This window comes from Theobroma cacao, chromosome 10 (genome assembly GCF_000208745.1).
Source record: "Theobroma cacao cultivar B97-61/B2 chromosome 10, Criollo_cocoa_genome_V2, whole genome shotgun sequence".
Lineage (NCBI taxonomy): Eukaryota > Viridiplantae > Streptophyta > Magnoliopsida > Malvales > Malvaceae > Theobroma > Theobroma cacao.
Genome location: NC_030859.1, coordinates 901,733 through 924,631, shown reverse-complemented (window position 1 = coordinate 924,631; position 22,899 = coordinate 901,733). Strand labels below are relative to the sequence as shown.

At 35.5% G+C, this 22,899-nt stretch overlaps 6 protein-coding genes across 8 annotated transcripts; all 6 read left to right on the top strand.

Moving 5' to 3' along the window:
* Positions 1,116-2,319, top strand: LOC18585878 (receptor-like protein kinase FERONIA). The gene has a single exon (XM_018129101.1). The coding sequence runs from the start codon at positions 1,152-1,154 to the stop codon at positions 2,289-2,291; it is 1,140 nt and encodes a 379-aa protein (XP_017984590.1). The 5' UTR covers positions 1,116-1,151; the 3' UTR covers positions 2,292-2,319.
* Positions 6,159-18,140, top strand: LOC18585876 (receptor-like protein kinase FERONIA). Of its 2 annotated transcripts, XM_018129104.1 has the most exons (2): positions 6,159-6,472; positions 17,033-18,140. In XM_018129104.1, the coding sequence occupies exons 1-2, from the start codon at positions 6,349-6,351 to the stop codon at positions 17,980-17,982; spliced, it is 1,074 nt and encodes a 357-aa protein (XP_017984593.1). In that variant the 5' UTR covers positions 6,159-6,348; the 3' UTR covers positions 17,983-18,140. The 2 variants fall into 2 exon arrangements, with proteins under 2 accessions (XP_017984593.1, XP_017984592.1); XM_018129103.1 differs by lacking the exon at positions 6,159-6,472 and having other exon boundaries at positions 16,168-18,140.
* On the top strand, positions 8,450-9,753 carry LOC18585877 (receptor-like protein kinase FERONIA). Its single transcript, XM_018129095.1, has one exon. It carries the CDS (start codon positions 8,557-8,559, stop codon positions 9,739-9,741), a length of 1,185 nt encoding a protein of 394 aa, XP_017984584.1. The 5' UTR covers positions 8,450-8,556; the 3' UTR covers positions 9,742-9,753.
* LOC108660450 (receptor-like protein kinase FERONIA) lies at positions 13,491-14,900 on the top strand. 2 transcript variants are annotated; one of them, XM_018129097.1, is made up of 2 exons: positions 13,901-14,217; positions 14,330-14,900. In XM_018129097.1, the coding sequence occupies exons 1-2, from the start codon at positions 14,214-14,216 to the stop codon at positions 14,797-14,799; spliced, it is 474 nt and encodes a 157-aa protein (XP_017984586.1). In that variant the 5' UTR covers positions 13,901-14,213; the 3' UTR covers positions 14,800-14,900. The 2 variants fall into 2 exon arrangements, with proteins under 2 accessions (XP_017984585.1, XP_017984586.1); XM_018129096.1 differs by having other exon boundaries at positions 13,491-14,900.
* Positions 19,434-20,717, top strand: LOC18585875 (receptor-like protein kinase FERONIA). Its single transcript, XM_018128746.1, has 3 exons — positions 19,434-20,136; positions 20,249-20,331; positions 20,513-20,717. Exons 1-3 carry the CDS (start codon positions 19,540-19,542, stop codon positions 20,715-20,717), a joined length of 885 nt encoding a protein of 294 aa, XP_017984235.1. The 5' UTR covers positions 19,434-19,539.
* LOC18507062 (receptor-like protein kinase FERONIA) lies at positions 21,953-22,849 on the top strand. Its single transcript, XM_018129663.1, has one exon. The coding sequence runs from the start codon at positions 22,030-22,032 to the stop codon at positions 22,774-22,776; it is 747 nt and encodes a 248-aa protein (XP_017985152.1). The 5' UTR covers positions 21,953-22,029; the 3' UTR covers positions 22,777-22,849.

The following is a 22,899-nucleotide window of genomic DNA, read 5'->3' as shown; positions in this document are numbered from 1 at the left end:
TATTTATAATATCATCTATTTATAGTTGCTCCTTTGCCCGAGCAGCTTCCATGATATGCCATGGTATGTCTTTGGCAGACAGTCTCAAGACTTATAATGGCACCTGTGGACTGCAGTGGCTTAATAAATTCACCTTTTTTTAAAAAAAAATATTCGTGGACATTGCTTATTGCTGTAATTGGTAAAAAGGGAGATACACAGCTTGAGATGGGTGAAGTGGAACTGATGCTAGAGCTTGCATTAGAGAAAGCAGATTCCAAATTGGTGGATGTTGATCCTTATGGTAAATATATGTACCGAGAAGTATTATTTTGTACTCCTGTTTTTAATTACGGTTTGTGATATTGATACTAGTTTAAAATTGACTAAACCATACAATTTTTTTAATTAATCAAAATCAGTAAATTATGAATATAAATTTAATTAAGATTAGATTAAAAATATAATCACTCAAACAAAAATTTTCTCACTCTTTTATCTTTCCTCCTAATCCTCTTTGATATAACTAATATAATTTATAAATCTCATTTTCTTTTTGCTCATATCTTAGCTATGACTGTGATGGATGGTTTCTTCTTCCTAAAACGGACACCTAACCAAATAATTTCTCAGAAAAAAGAAGCAAAACATAAAAGAGTCAAGCCTCAACTTGTCTTCCCCATGGCCATGGGAAGATTAGGGCCATTGGAATTTGATGTCTTTGTTTTCGATATTAAAACTTTCATGAAAAGCTTAGTGAGTGATTTTATGACAGGTTTACACATTTTAGATTTGGAGGTGGCAAAAGATTATAACTTTTCAAAAAAAAAAAAAAATCTTTTTAGTTGTGAAAATTGGAGACAATTGGTTGTGTCACCACGAGGGGATTATGAGTCATGCAAGATGTGACCTTCTCTTAATTCAAAAGAAGTTTCTCACTTTGATATTGATGAAGGTATTAGGGTCATTCCATGTCTTCTACGATGGGCTTTTTTGACATTTTAAGCTTAGATTTTTCTTGACGGTGATGATTTTGAAGTCAAAGTCTGTCCTTATGGTTTAAGTACATAAATGATTAAAGCAAAGTCAAGCAAGACTTGTCCTTGATGTGATACCACCACAAATATCAATCCAGAGCCAACCTTGCTTCCTCCTCCTTAACTAGTTCCCACATGGGAAATCCTTCATATTTTCTTCCAAGTTGTTTCAAAGTCTTTACGAGAACAGCAGGCAATAGAAAATCTGAAAAAAGTAAGGGAAATGAAAAACACGCCAGGATACAATATCCTGCAGCTCTCCCTGAGGAAATTTGCCGTCAATTTTCTCTAACCGAGATCACAGCTGCCACCAACAATTTTCATCCAAAATATCTTATTGCTGTTGGTTATTTTGGAAAGGTGTTCGAAGGGATTGTTGATGATGGACACGTTGTTGCTGTCAGACGCTTCAATCCAGATTCAGTACGGGCTGTATTCAATGAGTTCCAAACCGAAGTGAAGTTGCTCTGCCAGCTGCGCCACCAACATCTCGTGTCTCTGATAGGGTTCTGCAATGATAAGGACGAGTTGATCCTGGTATATGAACTCATGAAAAACGGGACACTCTGTCATCATCTCTACGGTTCTGTTTATGATCCACTTCCATGGAAGCAGAGGCTAGAGATATGTATTGGTGCAGCTCGTGGATTACATTACCTTCATACCGGAGCAAAGCATGCCGTAATTCACCGTGACGTCAAAAGCACCAATATTCTTTTGGATGACAAATGGGTTAGTAAGCTTTCTAATTTAATGTTTGCCAAGATGCGTCCACAACCTTCATACTCTAACACATCAAATGTTTTGAAAAGAATTGATTCACGATTGGCGGGTACTGTCGGTTATGTGGATCCTGAGTATCTCGGAGGCTGTGGAGTTTCAGAAAAATGTGATGTGTACTCATTTGGAGTTGTTTTATTTGAAGTTTTGTGTGCTAGAAAGGTGGCTGATCCAACATTGGACGAGTATGAACGACTTCTACCTGATTGGGTCCGTCACTGTATAGGCAAAGGAACCATTTATAATATAATTGACCCACATCTAAAAGGGAAGATAGCTCCAGAGTGTTTCAAAATATTCGTGGATATCGCTTATTGTTGTATCAGTGAGAAGGGGGATACACGGCCTGAGATGGGTGAAGTGGAGCTAATGTTAGAGCTTGCATTGGAGATGCAAGAGAAAGCAGATTCCCAAATGAGGGATATTGATCCTCATAGTGAATGTATGTATGGAGAAATATCATTTTCTATATCTGTTTCTGACTACAGTTTGTGATATTGATACCAGTTTAAAATTTTAACAACTCCAAAGAAAAAAAATTGTTCTTCCTATACATGTTTTCCTTGTAGAAGTAGTCTAAAATTGCAACCAGTTAAGTCTATGTTAGGGGAGAAAGCAGCCATTGATGTATACATTTGATACAACACCTTTTTCAGGTAGGACTTTGCCTATAAGTTTTGACGTGGGCAAGTTTGAATTTTTCAGCCTATTGGAGCTCATATTTTTGACTATATAAAGCTTTTTAAACATTTTGTTTGAAATTTTATTATATAATACAATTCTTAAGTTAATCTTCAAAGTGAACTTACAAAATCATTTTTAATTCCTTTTTTAATTTCAATAATTTTTAACTTTCTAACCGTACCAACTTATTTATTCATGAATTTAGTATCAACAAACATTTTATAAAAAAATATGACCGTAATTACATTTTATTGAAAAACGGGTACATTAAAATATATAAATAGAACGAATATTACAACTCTAATTTAAGATTTTTACTCAATTCTTTGTCGACCTGTAATCATAAATGACACTAATCTATGTATTTCATCTATGAATGTAACACTTTTTACCAACAATAATTAAAGGTATGGGAAAATTTAGTTCATAGCTCTCATCTTCTTCCTTGATTATTGTTTGGAAAATTGGATAGGATGGTTGGATAAGACAATGCAAACGTGTATCCCATTTTTCTTTTTCCATTTGGTGGGTGGATTGGCCATCAATGGATGTCAGTGTGCAACGCTTTTATTAATTATTCTTCCCAATTTTTTGCCATATCTACTCCTTTCGCCCTATTTAAAGATGCTCTAACTCTCTTGATTCATATGTTTTGGTGTAGTGTTTCCCATATCTACCCCTTGATTCATATGTTTTATAATCGCTTCTACCAACGTACATTTTGCTCCAGAAACCACACGTCATTGCTATGTTCCCATCTTTGATGAGATTCATTGGATTTCACACAAGAAAATGAGTGGCTAAGTGATTAATCATTCTTTAGATTGGTCCCTCGTCCATCTTGTAGTCCATGGAAGTCTGTCATGAAACCAAAGTCAAGCAGCCGCTACATTGCAAAGCTGAGAGTTCAAGACCCAAAAAGACCCTGGAAAGTTGAATATCAGAAAATGACTGTAGATGAAAATGGAGATAACCCATTCAAGAAGCCAGCAGGCCATTTCCTTCTTTGGGGGGAGGAAGAGCTATGAATTTGTGATGTGACTGCCTGCTAAAATATACCTCCAACAGCAAAAGAGACTGATCAACAGTGCTAGACATTCAAGTAAAAGATAAATATGAGATAACTGGTTCCATTTTCTTGATGAATAAAATTAATAAAAGATTCTTTTTCATTTCCTTTTCTTTCTTAACACAAACTCATAAAACCCAATCTGTAAATTCAGTTAGAATTACATGTTTAGCAGACAATTCTGATTAAGAAACATTAAGTTGAAGTTAAATCGAGGAAAAGCTTGTGGTCAAGTGGCAAATGCTTGTGGATGAGGTCTAAAAGGGAAGGAATGGTAGATACTTAAAACATAAAAGAAGAATGGATTAGAGGTTGCAATATCAGAAGGTAGGGCTGTTTAATCTGACAACTAACGTTTCAACAAAGTGAAGAAAGAAGGAACGAAAGAAGGTGTTAGAGACAAGGTGAAGGAGACACCAGGGGGGACTTGGTATGATGGAGTGCACTGTAGACAGATTGCAAAACGACATGACCAAAAGCTGCTTTGTGTGGGTACATACATACACACATTTGTTAAATAATGGTTCCCACACTTTAACCTGTGGAGCCCATTTGGAGACCGGCTTGTACTTTAACTCACCCAACAAACAAAGGTTTTAGATTTTTCTCAATACCCATAAGGCTTGGACTAGACACTTCTTTTGGTTATAGCTTATCGAACAATGTTGAAAAGCTACTTCCATGTTCTGTCTGTATGGGTTTCGATTCATGGTTCATGCTACCAAATCCAAATATATGAAGGAGTAAGGGCTGTTTTTTCCCAATTTTGTGTCAATGGGTGTTAGAATTAGGTTTGTTCATAGTGTTTTGGTGTAGTGTTTCCCCCCTTAATTACTCTCTTTTCCAAGCCAAAACTTTCTTAATATGCCTAATGTTCTATTAATTTTATATTTATTTTCTCTAATATTTTTTTTGTCATTTTTAATAGGATAGTTTGAAATTTCATCCCAAGGGTTATGATAATTTTGGTGAGAAAGAAAAGCAACAAGGAAAAATTAATCATCCAATGATTAATTTACAATATATGAAAAAAATTAAATTAATATTAATTACATCAGAAAATTTCCTCCAAAAAGTGTACAAGTAAAAAAAGACAAAGAGATATCTTGAGAGTGAGTGTGAAAGGGAAACTTCCTCCAAAGAGTATATATTGATCACCCCTAACTTGAATTTGGTGTCAAAACTCTTTCAAAACAGGTAAATTTTTGTCCTTGTTACTTAATCTAAAAGTTGAAAAACCTAAATACTAGTAGCACAAAAAATTTAAAAAATCATACCAATGAAAATTAATTGCGTAAAAAAAAAGAAAGAAAATCCCATTTTGCATTGATAAAAATATGTCGTAAATGTAAGAAATTACGTGACAGGATGTTCGAAGCGAAATCAATTAAGATAAATATAATTAAAATTCAATTAAAACACATCTTAATCAATCTATATTTTTTAATTTATTTTGTGGGTCTATGCTAAGTAATGAAGTGAAGCATTCTTCAAGCTTGCTCTAGAAAATACTACTATACTACAAAAAGAAAATTGTGGCCAGTGTTTTGCCTTGTGAATGAAGTCTGAGAAGAGGCTAAGGAATGGATTGAGATGGAAGATGCCCACGACTTACACACGGAGAGAATAGGGTCTTTTTTTCTTATAGAACATGATGGATTTTGTTTTGATATATTTTATTGCTTTCTAGAAAGCAAGTGGGAATTTGCATGAAATTACCCCCATTGTTTCCTTGTTTGTATTTGCAACTTTTGCAAGGCTTACCACACACACCTTTTTAGCTTGAAAATTGACTATAAGATTTATGTCACCTATGATGTCATCCAAGATATACATATTGATAGAATAATGTAGATTATTCTTTCTAGTTAGTATATAATAATCTAGATTATGTCGACTTATTCATAAATTTCAAAAGTTAAGATATTTTTAATAATATAATGTATATTTATTATATCGATTTGATAGGACGATAAAATGCTGAATTTATAATCTTTTGAAAATAAAAAAAACTTGTAAATTAAAGTTTAAAAAAGAAATATAATAATCAACTTGAACCAAAAATCTTTATCTCACTTGTAGTTTATAAATCTCACTCTTTTTACTTATATCTTATCTATGTTTATGATTGAATGGTTTCTTCTTCCTGGTTCGGACCACCTAATCAGATAATTTCTCCTCAGAAAGAGCTGACTTAGATGCAAACAAGAAAGTAATAATGAAAATTAATTAATTTGGGGCTCTTGGCCTTTTCTTGCTTCTTGGTCAAGTGTAATGCCTGGATTGTTTCTACATAAAGAATAAAGGTTCCACTTGTCTTGCCCATGCCAAGACTAGGGCCATTGGAATATGATGTGTTTGTTTTTGACATAAAAACTTTCTTGAAAAGCGAGTGAAGGATTTTATGACAGGTTTGCACAGTTTAGATTTGGGGAGTGGCAAAAAGATTGGAACACTAGTATCTTTAATAGTTGTGCAAAATTGGAGACAATTAGCTGTGTCACCAATAGGGGCTTATGAGTCACGCAAGATGTGAGCTTTTAATTCAACAGAAGTTTCTCACTTTGAAATTGATGAAGGTATTAGGGTCATTCCATGTCTTCCACCATGGGGGTTTTTGACATTTTACGTTTAGATTTTTCTTGCCGGTGATGATCATAAAGGCAATGCCTTTAACTATGGTTAGAGCACAAAGAAAAGCCAAGAAAGATTTCTCCTTGATGAGATAACACCACAAATATCAATCCAGATCCAGACCCAGACTTGCTTCTTTCTCCTTTCTCCTTCACTACTTCCCCCATGGGAAATCCTTCACATTTTCTTCCGAGTTGCTTCAGAGCAGGCAATAGAAAACCAGAAATAAGTAAGGGAAATGAAAAGCACGCAAGGATAGCGGCTCTTCCTGAGGAAATTTGCCGTCAATTTTCTCTAACCGAGATCAAAGCTGCTACCAACAACTTCCATCCAAAATCGCTCATCGGTAAATATGGTTTTGGAAAGGTATACAAAGGGATTGTCGATGATGGAACCTTGGTTGCTATCAAACGCTTCAGTCCATTAGCAGCATTAGGACTCGATGAGTACCGAACAGAAGTGCAGTTGCTCTGCCAGCTGCGCCACGAACATCTCGTGCCTCTCATCGGGTACTGCAATGATAAGGACGAGATGATCCTTGTATGCAAACTCATGATAAACGGGGCACTCCTTCATCATCTTTATGGTTCTGGTTATAATCCACTCCCATGGAAGCACAGGCTAAAGATATGCATTGGTGCGGCTCGTGGATTACATTACCTTCATACTGGAGTAAAGCATGCGGTAATTCATTGTGACGTCAATAGCGGCAATATTCTTTTGGACGACAAATGGGTTAGTAAGCTTTCTAATTTCCTGTTCTCCAAGATGCGTCCACAACCTTCATACTCTAGCATGTCAAAAGCTTTGGAAAAAATCGACTCACGAATGGTGGGTACGCCCAGTTATGTGGGTTCAAAGTATACCAAGGGTTGTGAACTTTCAGAAAAATGCGATGTTTACTCATTTGGGGTTGTTTTATTTGAAGTGTTGTGTGCTAGACCAGTCGTTGATCCAACATTAGACGAGGATGAAAAATTTCTAGTTCATTGGGTTCGTCGGTGTATAGGTGAAGGAACCATTTATAATATCATTGATCCATATCTGATGGGGAGGATAGCTCCAGGATGTTTCAAGATATTCGTGGACATTGCTTATTGCTGTACCAGTGAGAAAGGAGATACACGGCCTGACATGGGTGAAGTGGAGCAGATGCTAGAGCTTGCATTGGAGATGCAAGAGAAAGCAGATTCTGAATTGGTGGATATTGATCCTCATGGTAAATGTATGTACGAAGAAGTAACATTTAGTATTCCTGTTTCTGACCACAGTTTGTGATATTAATGCTAGTTTAAAATTGACTTAACGACATAATTTTTTTAATTAATCAAAATAACTCAATTATTTCTTACTCTTTTATCTTTCTTCCTAATCTTCTTTGATGTAACTAACATAGTTTATAAATCTCACTCTTTTTGTTCATATCTTAGCTATGATTGTAATGGATGGTTTCTTCTTCCTAAAACGGACACCCAACCAGATAATTTCTCAGAAAAAAAAAGAAGCAAAAAGAGCTAGCATAGATGCCAACAAGAAAACAGAAATGGAAATTAATTTGTGGGCTCTAATTGGCCTTTTCTTGCTTCTTGGTGAATTGTAAGGTCTGGATTTTAATTTGCATAAAAGAATCAAGGTTCCACTTGTCTTCCTCATGGGAAGATTAGGGCCATTGGAGTTTGATGTCTTTGTTTTTGATATTAAAACTTTCTTGAAAAGCTTAGTGAGTGATCTTACTGACAGGTTTGCACATTTCCAGATTTGGGGGTGGGAAAAAGATTGTAACACAATTATTTTTTTTAGTTGTGAAAATTGGAGACAAAAAAAGTTTTTTGAATAGTAATAATCATTTCATTCATAGTAAACGATAATATGAGTATCTATTAAAGTCTGTTGGGCTGAAACCAGCTTGAAACTCCTATAGATAATATAAATAAATTTCAGTCTCCATATCATTCGAGATCAAGAACTCTAGAAAAAAAAAAAAGGAAAAGAAAAGTCCCCAATAAGTAGACGGCACCAAGAGAAGTTTGGGGGACAATTGACAACCAATTTTGTGTCACCTACAGTCTCCTGGGGCTTACGAGTCATGTAAGATATGATCATTGGAATCAAAAGAAGTTTTACATTTTTGATATTGATGAAGGCATTAGGGTCATTCCATGTCTTCTACGATGGGGTTTTTTGACATTTTATGTTTAGATTTTTCTTGCCGGTGATGATCATGAAGGCAAAGCCTTTAACTCTGGTTAAAGTACATGAATGTTTAAAGCAAAGGCAAGCAAGACTTCTCCTTGATGAGATAACACCACAAATATCAATCCAGATCCAGAGCCAGACTTGCTTCTTTCTCCTTTCTCCTTCACTACTTCCCCCATGGGAAATCCTTCACATTTTCTTCCAAGTTGCTTCAAAGTCTTTACGAAAACAGCAGGCCATAGAAAATCAGAAATAAGTAAGGGAAATGAAAAACACGCCAGGATACAATATCCAACAGCTCTTCCCGAGGAAATTTACCATCAGCGTCAATATTCTCTAACAGAGATCAAAGCTGCTACCAACAATTTTCATCCAAAATCTCTTATCGCTGAAGCCTTTTTTGGAAACGTGTTCAAAGGGATTGTTGATGATGGAAACTTTGTTGCTGTCAAACGCTTCTTTCCAGATTCAGTACGAGATGCACTCAATGAGTTCCAAACCGAAGTGAAGTTGCTCTGCCAGCTGCGCCACCAACGTCTTGTGTCTTTTATCGGGTACTGCAATGACAAGGACGAGAAGATCCTTGTATACCAACACATGAAAAACGGGAGACTCCGTGATCATCTCTATGGTTCTAATTATGATCCACTCCCATGGAAGCAGAGGTTAGAGATATGTATTGGTGCAGCTCGTGGATTACATTACCTTCATACTGGAATAAAGTATGCGGTAATTCACCGTAACGTCAGCAGCAGCAATATTCTTTTGGACGACAAATGGGTTAGTAAGCTTTCTAGTTTCGGATTCTCCAAGATGCGTCCACAACCATCATACTCTAACACGTCAAAAGCTTTGAAAAAGATAGACTCACGATTAATGGGTACTGTCGGTTATATGGATCCAGAGTATCTCGAAGGATATGGACTTTCAGAGAAATGTGATGTGTACTCATTTGGGGTTGTTTTATTTGAAGTGTTGTGTGCTAGACCAGTCATTGATCAAAGATTGGACAAGCATAAAGAACATCTAGATTGTTGGGCCTGTTGGTGCATAGGCGAAGGAACCATTTATAATATCATTGATCCATATTTGAAGGGAAGGATAGCTCCAGAGTGTTTCAAGATATTCGTGGACATCGCTTATTGCTGTATCAGTGAGGAGGGTAATAGACGGCCTGAGATGGGTGAAGTGGAGCTGATGCTAGACCTTGCATTGGAGATGCAAGAGAAAGCAGATTCCGAAATGAAGGATGTTGATCCTCATGGTGAATGCATGTATGGAGAAATATCATTTTCTATCCCTGTTTCTGACCACATTTTGCGTGTAAACAGCAGTTCATCATTTGAATCTATAGATGGTTGACTTGAATTTTTAGATCTTTGTTTAGATTACTTAACCATATAGTTTTTTTTTTTTTTTGTGATTAATCAAAACAAGTCAATTATAAATATAAATTTAAACACTTCTTAATCAATCCATATTTCTTTTGTTTTTCGAGTCTAATCTAAGTGATAACGTGAAGCATTCTTCAAGCTTGCTCTAGTAAATACTACTACTAAAAATGATGGATTTTGTTTTGATATTTTCTTGGCCCTGGTTTAGGAAGAAGCAAAGCCTGGATTTCATTTTACATAAAGAATCAGGGTTCCACTTGTCTTGCCCATGTGAAGATTATTGCCCTTGGAATATGATGTGTTTGTTTTTATATTGAAACTTTCTTGAAAAGCATGCAAAGGGAGGGATTTTATGACTGGTTTGCACATTCTTAGATTTGGGGGTAGAAAAGAAGAAAAGTCCCTAATAAGCAGGCGGCACCAGGAGAAGTTTGGGAGACAAATGACAGCCAATTTTGTGTCACCTACAGGGGCTTACGAGTCATGTAGGATGTGATCATTTAATTCAAAAGAAGTTTCTCATTTTGAAATTGATGAAGATATTAGGGTCATTCCAATTCCCAAGTCTTCTGTGATGGGGTTTTTTTGACATTTTACCTTTAGAGTTTTCTTGCCAGTGATGATATGAAGGCAAAGTCTTCAACTCTGGTGAAAGTACATGAATGATTAAAGCAAAGTCAAGCAAGACTTCTCCTTGACGAGATAACACCACAAATATCAATCCAGATCCAGACCCAGACTTGCTTCTTTCTCCTTTGATTAGTCATTGATCTAAGACTGGACGAGGATGAACGAGATCTAAGTACTTGGGTCCGTCGGTGCATTGGCAAAGGAATCATTTATAATATAATTGATCCATATCTGAAAGGGAGGATAGCTCCAGAGTGTTTCAAGATATTCGTGGATAGGTCTTGCCTCTCGTCTGGTTTTTTGGCTGGTCGTGATGTCCGTTCTTTGCTTCACTCTGCCTACGGCTCTTCTCCTGACAGTCCGCCGCTTTGAGGAATGTCAGAGCTTCTACTGTTTGATTCTCCGTTTATGGCTCTGTCACTGTTTGGTTCATGGTGCGTCCGGCTTGCTAATCTTTTTGAGTTGCTGCTGATGTTTCTGTTTTCCTTTTGTCCAAGTTCCCAGGTTTACTTTGTCTAGGTGATTGTATAGGCCTATTTTTTGTGCTCTCTTGCCGCTCTGTTTTTAAGGCAATGTGAGCTTGCTCTGTTTTGACTCTGATCTCTCCGTTCGCTGTCGATTTATTCATGAGCAGCTTCTTTTGCCTGCTGTACAGATTCTTCTTTGCCCGAGCAAGCGGTCTCCATGATATGCCATGGAAAGTCTTTGGCAGACAACCTTTGATTTGTAATGGCATTTGTGGGCTGCAGTGGCTCAATAAATTCACCTTTCCAAAAAAAAAAAATAGATACTCGTGGATATCGCTTATTGCTGTATCAATTTTAAGGGAGATACACGGCCAGACATGAGTGAAGTGGAGCTGATGCCAGAACTTGCATTGGAGATGCAAGAGAAAGCAGCCTCTGAAATGAGGGATCATGATCCTCGTGGTGAATGCAAGTATGGAAAAGTAGCATTTTGTATTTCCGTCTCTGACCACAATTTGTATATGGACGATTAAAGCCATGTTGAAAATCTAAAAGAATTGCGCTCATTTTGGAATTAAACCAAAAAAAGTTAATTATGAATATAAGTTTAATTTAGATTGAATTAAAAAATATCTTTATCAATACAAATTTCTTTTTTTAATTATTATTTTTTATTTGTTTTGTTTTTTGGGTCTATGCTAAGTGATAATGTGAAGCGTTCTTCAAGCTTGCTTTCTAGAAATCAAGTGGGGATTTGAATGAAATTGCCCCCATTTTTTCATTGTTTGGATTTGCAACTTTTGCAGGGCTTAGCCCTTACCAAATTAAGCAGAAATCCCCCTCAACACACCATACTACAACCATAAAAGTAAGAGAAGCAGAATCCCCATACAAGAAATGCAAGACAGCACTCCATAAACGGTACTAAACTGTTGAAATCCAGCCTGAAGAAAAGGAATAAAACAAAACTAGGACAACACAGCTCATCCCCAAGCAACTTCCATTATCAGTAGCAGAAGAACGAAATAGTCACCCAAAATTCCTGCTATTCGCTGCATCAGTTAGATACCATAGCACCTTTCCTACCACAATTTGCAGAAACCACTATTTTTTCTCAATGGATGCTTCAGATTTTCCTAGAAATGTTAAGATTTAGACTCACTTTCATTCACCAAGGTGTTTTCGCCATCAACCAAAGGAAAAGAAAGCTTGAAAACAAGTTAAACGTCCCTTTGCAATCCTCACAAACAATTTATATCATCTATTAAGTTACCTAAGATATTTGCTTTCCCCCACTCCCTCTTTGTACCCTATTACTTTTGAATCCTTTATCATGTATATTGTCAATGTCTACATCTTTATCTCACTCTTTAATCTTTCCTCCTAATCCTCTTTGATATAACTAACATAGTTTATAAATCTCACTCTTTTTGCTCATATCTTAGCTATGTTTGTGATTTGACGGTTTCTTCTTCCTAGTTTGGACCACCTAACCACATTATTAATTTGTGGACTCTTGGCCCTTTCTTGCTTCTTGGTGGAGTTGTAAGGTCTGGATATCTTTTCGCTCCTTGTTGTCCTACTCATAAGTCTTAAATAATTATATATTTTTTATTTTTTAATATATTGATTGTTTTACTTAATAATAGATGTATGTATCTTTGATTTAAAAAGTCAAGATTGAATCTCCTTTCTCGAATCTCTATATATTATATTAATAGTATTTTAGGTTGTTTGTTTATGGGGATGCATGGCAGGATGGTTGGTATTTCAGACAAAAATCTTTGGAATTATAAATAAACAAACAAAGAATTAGTCAACTAGATTAATTGTGAAGAGAAAAAGGGTGGTCCAACATTTTAGAAGAGCAAGCAATATTTAATGCATGGCAATATGGTTGAAGGTAGATTTGACAATTCATGTTTTCGTCTCTTAAACGTGTCAAACACGTTTAATATTTACGTCTTAAATTTAAAATACGTATACATATACGTTTAATACACGTGTAACACGACACGACACGATTAACACGTTTTACACTTTTATTAAATATGTCAATATACGACACAACACGATTAATAACACGTTTAACACGATTAACACAATTAATACGTTTAACACGATAAAATAAAATTATTTACAATTAAATATAATTTTATTATTTAAATTTAAAATCTATAATTTTAAAAATAATTATAACAAAAAAATAATAATAATAACATCAAATATAATAAAATTTAATATAAATAACATATATAAAATTCATTATCATATATAAGGTTAAAATACACATCAAATAATTATTTAAAATTATTTATATAAGGTTAAAATAGTATTTAACTATTAATGTTTAATAGGTTAATAAACGTGTCAAGAATACACGTTTAAACACGTATACACGTTTAAACACGATAATACGATTAAGTAAACGTATTTAAACGTGTTTAAATGTGTTTCAAACTTATTTGTATTGTCTGACACGTTAAGACATGAAAATTTTCGTGTTTTAACGTGTTAGACACGATTAGACATGAAACACGTTAAGGGTAAACTTAAAACCTGTTTAACCCGTGTCTTCTCGTATCGTGTTAACATGTCGTATTCAAAATTATCAGGTCTAATTGAAGGACTTTTAGGTTGTTCACAAGAATGATGACAAAAGTAAAGTCAAGCAAGATTTCTTCTCGATGAGATAACACCACAAAGATCAAGCCAAATCCAGACTTGCTCCTTTCTCCGTCACTACTTCCCACATGGGAAATCCTTCACATTTTCTTTCAGGTTTCTTCAAAGCCTTTACGAAAGCAGCAGGCAATAGAAAATCAGAAACAAGTAAGGGAAATGAAAAGCATGCTAGGATAAAATATCCAGCAACTCTTCCTAAGGAAATTTGTCGTCAATTTTCTCTAACCGAGATCAAAGCTGCTACCAACAACTTTCATCCAAAATCGCTTGTCAGAGAAGGTTATTTTGTAAAGGTGTACAAAGGGATTGTTGATTATGGAAACTTGGTTGCTGTCAAACGCTTCAAACCAGATTCAGTACAAGGACTCGATGGGTTCCAAACCGAAGTGCAGTTGCTCTGCCAACTGCGCCACCAAAATCTCGTGTCTCTTATTGGGTTCTGCAATGACAAGGACGAGAAGATCCTTGTATATGAACTCATGAAAAACGGGTCACTCCGTGATCATCTCTATGGTTGTAATTATGATCCACTCCTGTGGAAGCAGAGGCTAGAGATATGTATTGGTGCAGCTCGTGGATTACATTACCTTCATGCCGGAGCAAAGCATGCGGTAATTCACCGTGACATCAAGAGCAGAAATATTCTTTTGGACGACAAATGGGTTAGTAAGCTTTCTAGTTTCTTCTTCTCCAAGATGCGTCCACAGCCTTCATACTCTAGCACTTCAAAAGCTTTGAAACCACTACACTCAGAAATATTTTTGGGTACTTTAGGTTATTGGGATCCAGAGTATCAGAGAGATGGTGGACTTTCAGAGAAATGTGATGTGTACTCATTTGGGGTTGTTTTATTTGAAGTCTTGTGTGCTAGACCAGTCATTGATCGAAGATTGGACGAGCATAAGCAACATCTAGTTTACTGGGTCTGTCGGTGCATAGGCGATGGAACCATTTATAATATAATTGATTCATACCTGAAGGGGAAGATAGCTCCAGAGTGTTTTAAGATATTCGTGGACATCGCTTATTGCTGTATCAGTGAAAAGGGAGATACACGGCCTGAGATGGGTGAAGTGGAGATGATGCTAGAGCTTGCATTGAAGATGCAAGAGAAAGCAGATTCTGAAATGAAGGATGTTGATCCTCATGGTGAATGTACGTATGGAGAAGTTTCATTTTCTATCCCTGTTTCTGACCACAGTTTTCCTGTGGATAACAGTTCACCACTTGAATCTAGATGGTAGACTTAGATTTTGAGATCTTAGTTTAGATTACTTAATCACATAGTTTTTTTGTAATTACTCAAAACAAGTCCATTATGAATATAAATTTATAATTTTTTAAATATTTTTTTAATTTAGTCTCCCAATATCTCAATTTTGTTCAATTTAATCCATGTATTATAAATTTTTGTTTAATTTAATCTCTATGATATGACAAAAAAATTTTTGATCTACCACGTGGCATTGACATCTCAACATGTCAATGCTACGTCAGTACTACCACGTCATCAATAGTGCTTTGTGGCATTGCCATGTCATCACTGAGTGCGACGTGGCACACCACATTATCAAAAAATATGACACGTCAACATTGACATCATCACTGATGTTATCCATTAATAGTAAAATTATATGCCGTTAGGAGAGAGAGAATAAATTAACGTAATTTTTAAAATCAATGAACTAAATTATTTTGATTTTTAATATAAAAATTAAATTGAACAAAATTAAAAAGTATAAGGACTGGATAGATCTTTTTACCATTTATAATATCATTGATTCATATCTAAAGGGGAGGATAGCTCCAAGTGTTTCAAGATATTCGTTAACATTGCTTATTGCTGCACCAGTGAGAAGGGAGATACACAGCTTGGCATGGGTGAAATGGAGCTAATGTTGGAGGTTGCATTGGAGATGCAAGAGAAAGCAGATACCGAATTGGTGGATGTCGATCCTCATCGTAAATATATGTACGGAGAAGTATAATTTTGTATCCCTGTTTCTTATTGATACTAGTTTGAAACACTTGAATAAAAATTTAATTAAAATTGGATTAAAACACATGTTAATCAATCCATATTTCTTTGTTTGTTTTTTTGGGTCTATGCTAATTGATAACGTGATGCATTCTTCAAGCTTAATTACTTTAGAAAATACTACTACTTATGAATGAAGTATAAGGGGGCTAATGCATGGTTCGAGAGAATAGGGTTTCTTTTCATAGAATATATGATGCATTTCTACTATCTACTATATTAAAGATTTTCATTTTCTTTACTTTCATGTATTTTATTTCTCCTATGCATAAATTTCAGACAATATCAAAAATAATAACACTATTATAACTAATAAATAAGAAATCGTAAACTCAATCCACTATTTACTAAAATAAATGTATTACCTATCGGGTTGAAATTAATTCACTGGTCCAAATGGGTTCTCCACTGGGCTTCAAAGGTTGTCTCCGGTCTGAATTGGGTCCAAATGGTCTGCTCCAGTTGCACCACTTGGGAGAAAAAGAAAAGCCCTTCTTCCTCTAGCTGATGCGACGCCGTTTAGAGGCTCTCCCTCCAACTATACAAGCTGACTTTTCACTATTTTTCACTGTTCTTCTTCCTCTTTCTCTTCTAAAGCCGATCACTTCTTTTTTACTTTAGAAAAGCCTCCATTTTTGCTCCTCCACCAGCTCTCTCACACAAGATCTCTCCCTCTTCACTCACCCAAACCGGCGGCACTAAGAAAATGCTCCCTACCCTCCAACGGGCGGCACAAACCCAAGGCTCTCTACTCTCCAACCGGCGGCACAACCCAAGGTTCTCTACCCTCTAACCAGCGGCACAACAAAAAAAACTCCCTCCTTTTCTAACCGGCGTCACTCCCTCAAACTCCCTAATTTCTCCTCCGATCGGGACACCCAACCGGATCTCCTTTTTCCTTTCCTTCGCTGGTCATTCAAACCTCATAAAACCCCCTTTCATCGCCAGTCCCTCAGGCATAAAAAACCCCCAAAACTTCAACCTTTTCCAACCACAAAAACCCAAACCAGAAAAAAAAGAAAGAAATCCTCAAACAAAACTACTCCGCTTCTCTCATTTTCATTGCGTTTTTTTTATTATTTTTTTTATTTTTTATTGGTTGTGGATTGTGGTTCAGGCTGCTAGAAAACTTAGGTTTTTGTTTTTATTTTTTTCTGTTGATTTTTGTTTTTGAAAGATTGGTTTTTCTGATAGTTTGAATCTGGCTTTTTTGGTTTTCAAAATTATCAAACCAGATCCAGACCCAGACTTGCTTCTTTCTCCTTTCTCCTTCACTACTTCCCCCATGGGAAATTCTTCACATTTTCTTCCAAGTTGCTTCAAAGTCTTTACCAAAACAGCAGGCTATAGAAAATCAGATATAAGTGAGGGAAATGAAAAACACGCCAGGATACAATATCCAGCAACTCTTCCTGAGGAAATATACCGTCAGCGTCAATTTTCTCTAACCGAGATCAAAGCTGCTACCAACAATTTTCATCCAATATCTCTTATCGCTGAAGGTTTTTTTGGAAACGTGTTCAAAGGGATTCTTGATGATGGAAACTTTGTTGCTGTCAAACGCTTCTTCCCAGATTCAGTACAAGATGCACTCAATGAATTCCAAGCCGAAGTGAAGTTGCTCTGCCAGCTGCGCCACCAACATCTTGTGTCTCTGATAGGGTTCTGCAATGATAAGGACGAGTTGATCCTTGTATACCCACTCATGAAAAACGGGACACTCTGTGATCATCTCTATGGTTCTGGTTGTGATCCACTTCCATGGAAGCAGAGGCTAGAGATATGTATTGGTGCAGCTCGTGGATTACATTACCTTCATACTGGAATAAAGTATGCGATAATTCACAGTAACGTCGATAGCGACAATATTCTTTTGGACGACAAATGGGTTAGTAAGCTTTCTAGTTTCGGGTTCTCCAAGATGCGTCCGCAACCTTCATACATTAACACGTCAAAAGCTTTGAAAAATATAGACGCACCAATGGCGGGTATTCTCGGTTATGTGGATCCAGAGTATATGAGAGGATGTGGACTTTCAGAAAAAAGTGATGTGTACTCATTTGGAGTTGTTTTATTTGAAGTTTTGTGTGCTAGACCAGTCTTTGATCGAAGATTGGACGAGTATAAACAACATCTAGTTTATTGGGTCTGCTGCTGCATAGGCGATGGAACCATTTATAATATAATTGATTCATATTTGAAAGGGAAGATAGCTCCAGAATGTTTCAAGATATTCGTGAACATCGCTTATTGCTGTATCAGTGAGAAGGGAGAGAGACGGCCTGATATGGGTGAAGTGGAGCTGATGCTACAGCTTGCATTGGAGATGCAAGAGAAAGCAGATTCCGAGGTGACGAATGTTGATCCTTATGGTGAATGTATGTACTGAGAAGTATCATTTTACTTCCCTGTTTTTGATCACAGGTTACTTGTGGACAGCAGCATATCACTTAAATCTAGATGGTAGACTTGGATCTTTAGATCATATCTTTTGTTTTTTGGATCTAACATAGTTTATAAATCTCACTCTTCACTGCTTATACCTTACCTATATGTTTGTGATTGGATGGTTTCTTCTTCTTAGTTCGAACCACCTAACCAGATAATGTCTCCCCCAAAAGGAGCTGACTTAGATGCAAATAATAAAACAAATTGAAAATTAATTTGTGGAGTCTTGGCCTTTTCTCGCTTCTTGGTCAAGTGTAAGGCCTGGATTTCTTTTTACATAAAGAATCAATTTCTATCAATTTCACATTTTTGATGTATGATTGTTTTGTATCTATTTAATAATTCAATAATTAATTTTTTTAAATACACCCTATATGAATAAATGTTAATATTTTAAATATGCTTGTAGAGTTAAAAAAATTTCGCTGTCCGTGTTATTCTATATTTCTAATTTATTTCAAATAAATAAAATAAATTTATACAAAATATTTACTTAATAACTAAATAATTAATTCTTTCAATATATCTTAAATAGATACATTTCAACCTTTTAAACTTACCTATAAGTAAAAAACTGATCACAAGTATTATTTTATATTCCTAATCCATTTAGGTGGATAAAAGTGAGGTAGAAAATATCTCTGAGTTGTAGGCCATAGTTTGTGAAAAAGAAAGTTAGATAGAAAAAAGGACAGATCATGGGCTCCAGTCCATGTTTTGAATCATTTGGAGTTTAAGTCAATTCAAGTTTATATCGTTTTGAATTCAAATCATTATGAGTTTGAGTTGGATAGGTTTGAATTCAAGTCATTTGATAGTTTTGAAAAAATTTAAAAATTTTATTAAATTATAATAAATGATTTTTTTATTTTGTCATTCGTTCTTTTATTATTTTAAAACTATTCTTGCTAATTAAATATTGAAATAATGCTTGAATGAGAATTTTATTTCATAAATCAAATTACATTATAAGTATTATATTCTTACCTTATTCTATATTCATATAATAAATATTTTAGTTTTTATTAATTTCATTTCGCAAATTAAATGTGTTCGAAATAAGATAAGACATGGATTATGATGAAAGACGCATAGTGCGTAATGAGAAAATAAAGTCTTTTTTTTTTCCAAAATATGATGAATAGTTTTTTTTTATTTTTCATGCTTTAAAGAAAGAACCTGGGGGTTTGCAGGACTGGCCCAACACACACTTTTTATCTTGAAAATTGACTACAAAATTTGTCACCTGCTAAGTCATCCAAGATGTGGGATCCCCCACCAAGCCAACCCTTTTTAATTTTTTATACCCAATTACTTTTTAATACTTTCGTGAATTTAGATTATTTGATTACTTGGTGGAATATTAATATTGGTTGAATTGGGTTTTGTTCACATGAATGATAAAAGCAAAGTCAAGCAAGACTTCTTCTTGATGAGATAACGCCACAAATATCAATCCAGATCCAGACTTGCTCCTTTCTCCTTCATTACTTCCCTCATGGGAAATCTTTCACAGTTTCTTCCGTGTTGCTTCAAAGTCTTTACGAAAGTAGCAGGCAATAGAAAATCAATAAGTACGGGAAATGAAAAGCATGCTAGGATAAAATATCCAGCAGCTCTTCCTGAGGAAATTTACCATCAGCGTCAGTTTTCTCTAACCGAGATCAAAGCTGCTACCAACAACTTTCATCCAAAATCGCTTGTCAGAGAAGGTTATTTTGTAAAGGTGTACAAAGGGATTGTTGATTATGGAAACTTGGTTGCTGTCAAACGCTTCAAACCAGATTCAGTACAAGGACTCGATGGGTTCCAAACCGAAGTGCAGTTGCTCTGCCAACTGCGCCACCAAAATCTCGTGTCTCTTATTGGGTACTGCAATGATAAGGACGAGAAGATCCTTGTATATGAACTCATGAAAAACGGGTCACTCCGTGATCATCTCTATGGTTGTAATTATGATCCACTCCCGTGGAAGCAGAGGCTAGAGATATGTATTGGTGCAGCTCGTGGATTACATTACCTTCATACCGGAGCAAAGCATGCGGTAATTCACCGCGACATCAAGAGCAGAAATATTCTTTTGGACGACAAATGGGTTACTAAGCTTTCAAGTTTCTTCTTCTCCAAGATGCGTCCACAGCCTTCATACTCTAGCACTTCAAAAGCTTTGAAACCACTTCACTCAGAAATATTTTTTGGTACTTTAGGTTATTGGGATCCCGAGTATCAGAGAGATGGTGGACTTTCAGAGAAATGTGATGTATACTCATTTGGGGTTTTTTTATTTGAAGTTTGTGTGCTAGACCAGTCATTGATCGAAGATTGGACGAGCATAAACAACATCTAGTTTACTGGGTCTGTCGGTGCATAGGCGATGGAACCATTTATAAAATAATTGATTCATACCTGAAGGGGAAGATAGCTCCAGAGTGTTTTAAGATATTCGTGGACATCGCTTATTGCTGTATCAGTGAAAAGGGAGATACACGGCCTGAGATGGGTGAAGTGGAGATGATGCTAGAGCTTGCATTGAAGATGCAAGAGAAAGCAGATTCTAAAATGAAAGATGTTGATCCTCATGGTGAATGTACGTATGGAGAAGTTTCATTTTCTATCCCTGTTTCTGACCACAGTTTTTCTGTGGATAACAGTTCATCACTTGAATCTAGATGGTAGACTTAGATTTTTAGATCTTAGTTTAGATTACTTAAAATTGTGCCCCTTTTCTTGCTTATGAATGAAGTATGAGGAGGCTAAGGCACGGATTGAAGAGAATAGGGCCTTTTTTTTTCATAGAATATGATAGATTTTGTTATGATATTTCGTGCTTTCTAGAGATCAAGCGGGGATTTGCATGAAATTGCCCCCATTTTCTCTCAATGGATGCTTAGGCTTACTTTCATTCACCAAGGTGTTTTCGTCATCAATCAAATGAAAAGAAAGCCTTCAAACAAGTTAAACGTCTCTCTGCAATCCTCACGAGCAATCTATTTGAATCCTTTATCATGTATATATATTCATAATGTCTGTTTCAATCGGACGATGATATATTAAACCTACATCTTTATCTCACTCTTTTATCTTTCTTCTTAATCCTCTTTGACATAACTAACATAGTTTATAAATCTCACTCTTTTTGCTCTTATTTTATCTGTGTTTATAACTAACATAGTTTTCTTGCTTATTGGTGAAGTGTAAGGCCTGTATTTTAATTTACATAAAGAATCAAGGTTCCACTTGTCTTGCCCATGGGAAGATTAGGGCTACTGGCATTTGATGTCATTGTTTTTGATGTTGAAACTTTCTTGAAAAGCAAGTGAGGGATTTTTTGATGTTTTTACACATTTTTGGATTTGGGGGTAGCAAAAAATTGTAATATAAATTTTTTTGGTTGTGAAAATTGGAGACAATTGATAATAAGTTTGAGTCATATAAGATGCGACCTTCTTTTAATTCAAGACAAGTTTTCCATTTTAACTAATTCTTTTTTGGGTTTATTATGATATTAGAGAGGTCTCAGATATTTATGTTTTTTTATTTTTTTATATATTAATCATCTGACTTAATAATAAATACATGTATCTTTAATTTAAAAACTAAATTCGAATCTCCTTTCTCAAGTCTCTATATATATATAATAATCATCATGTTCATGAGCTTTACTTTTTTATATTGTAAAAAGGTTGGGTAATGTCCTTCTGAAATTAAATTTTTTTTTATCAATTTCACATTTTGAATTCTATTTTAACTTATGGATTATTATTTTATACATCAATGATGGAGTTTTTTAATTCTACAAGGGAGTTTATAAGATTGTCTTGTGTCGGCTATTTAATAACTTAATAATTAATTTTTTAATATATATTCTATATGAATAAATTTCAATCCTTTAAATCTAGAAATATACCGAACAGAAGTGCAGTTGCTCTGCCAGCTGCGCCACGAACATCTCGTGCCTCTTATCGGGTACTGCAATGATAAGGACGAGATGATCCTTGTATGCAAACTCATGATAAACGGGGCACTCCTTCATCATCTTTATGGTTCTGGTTATAATCCACTCCCATGGAAGCACAGGCTAAAGATATGCATTGGTGCGGCTCGTGGATTACATTACCTTCATGCTGGAGTAAAGCATGCGGTAATTCATTGTGACGTCAATAGCGGTAATATTGTTTTGGGCGACAAATGGGTTAGTAAGCTTTCTGGTTTCACATTATCCAAGATGCGTCCGCAACCTTTATACTCTAGCACGTCAAAAGCTTCGAAAAAAATCGACTCACGATTGGTGGGTGCGACCAGTTATGTGGATCCAAAGTATGACAAGGGTTGTGAACTTTCAGAAAAATGCGATGTTTACTCATTTGGGGTTGTTTTATTTGAAGTGTTGTGTGCTAGACCAGTCGTTGATCCAACATTAGACGAGGATGAAAAATTTCTAGTTCATTGGGTTCGTCGGTGTATAGGTGAAGGAACCATTTATAATATCATTGATCCATATCTGATGGGGAGGATAGCTCCAGGATGTTTCAAGATATTCGTGGACATTGCTTATTGCTGTATTAGTGAGAAGGGAGATACACGGCCTGAGATGGGTGAAGTGGAGCTCATGTTAGAGTTTGCATTGGAGATGCAAGAGAAAGCAGATTCTGAATTGGTGGATATTGATCCTCATGGTAAATGTATGTACGAAGAAGTAACATTTAGTATTCCTGTTTCTGACCACAGTTTGTGATATTAATGCTAGTTTAAAATTGACTTAACGACATAATTTTTTTAATTAATCAAAATAACTCAATTATTTCTTACTCTTTTATCTTTCTTCCTAATCTTCTTTGATGTAACTAACATAGTTTAT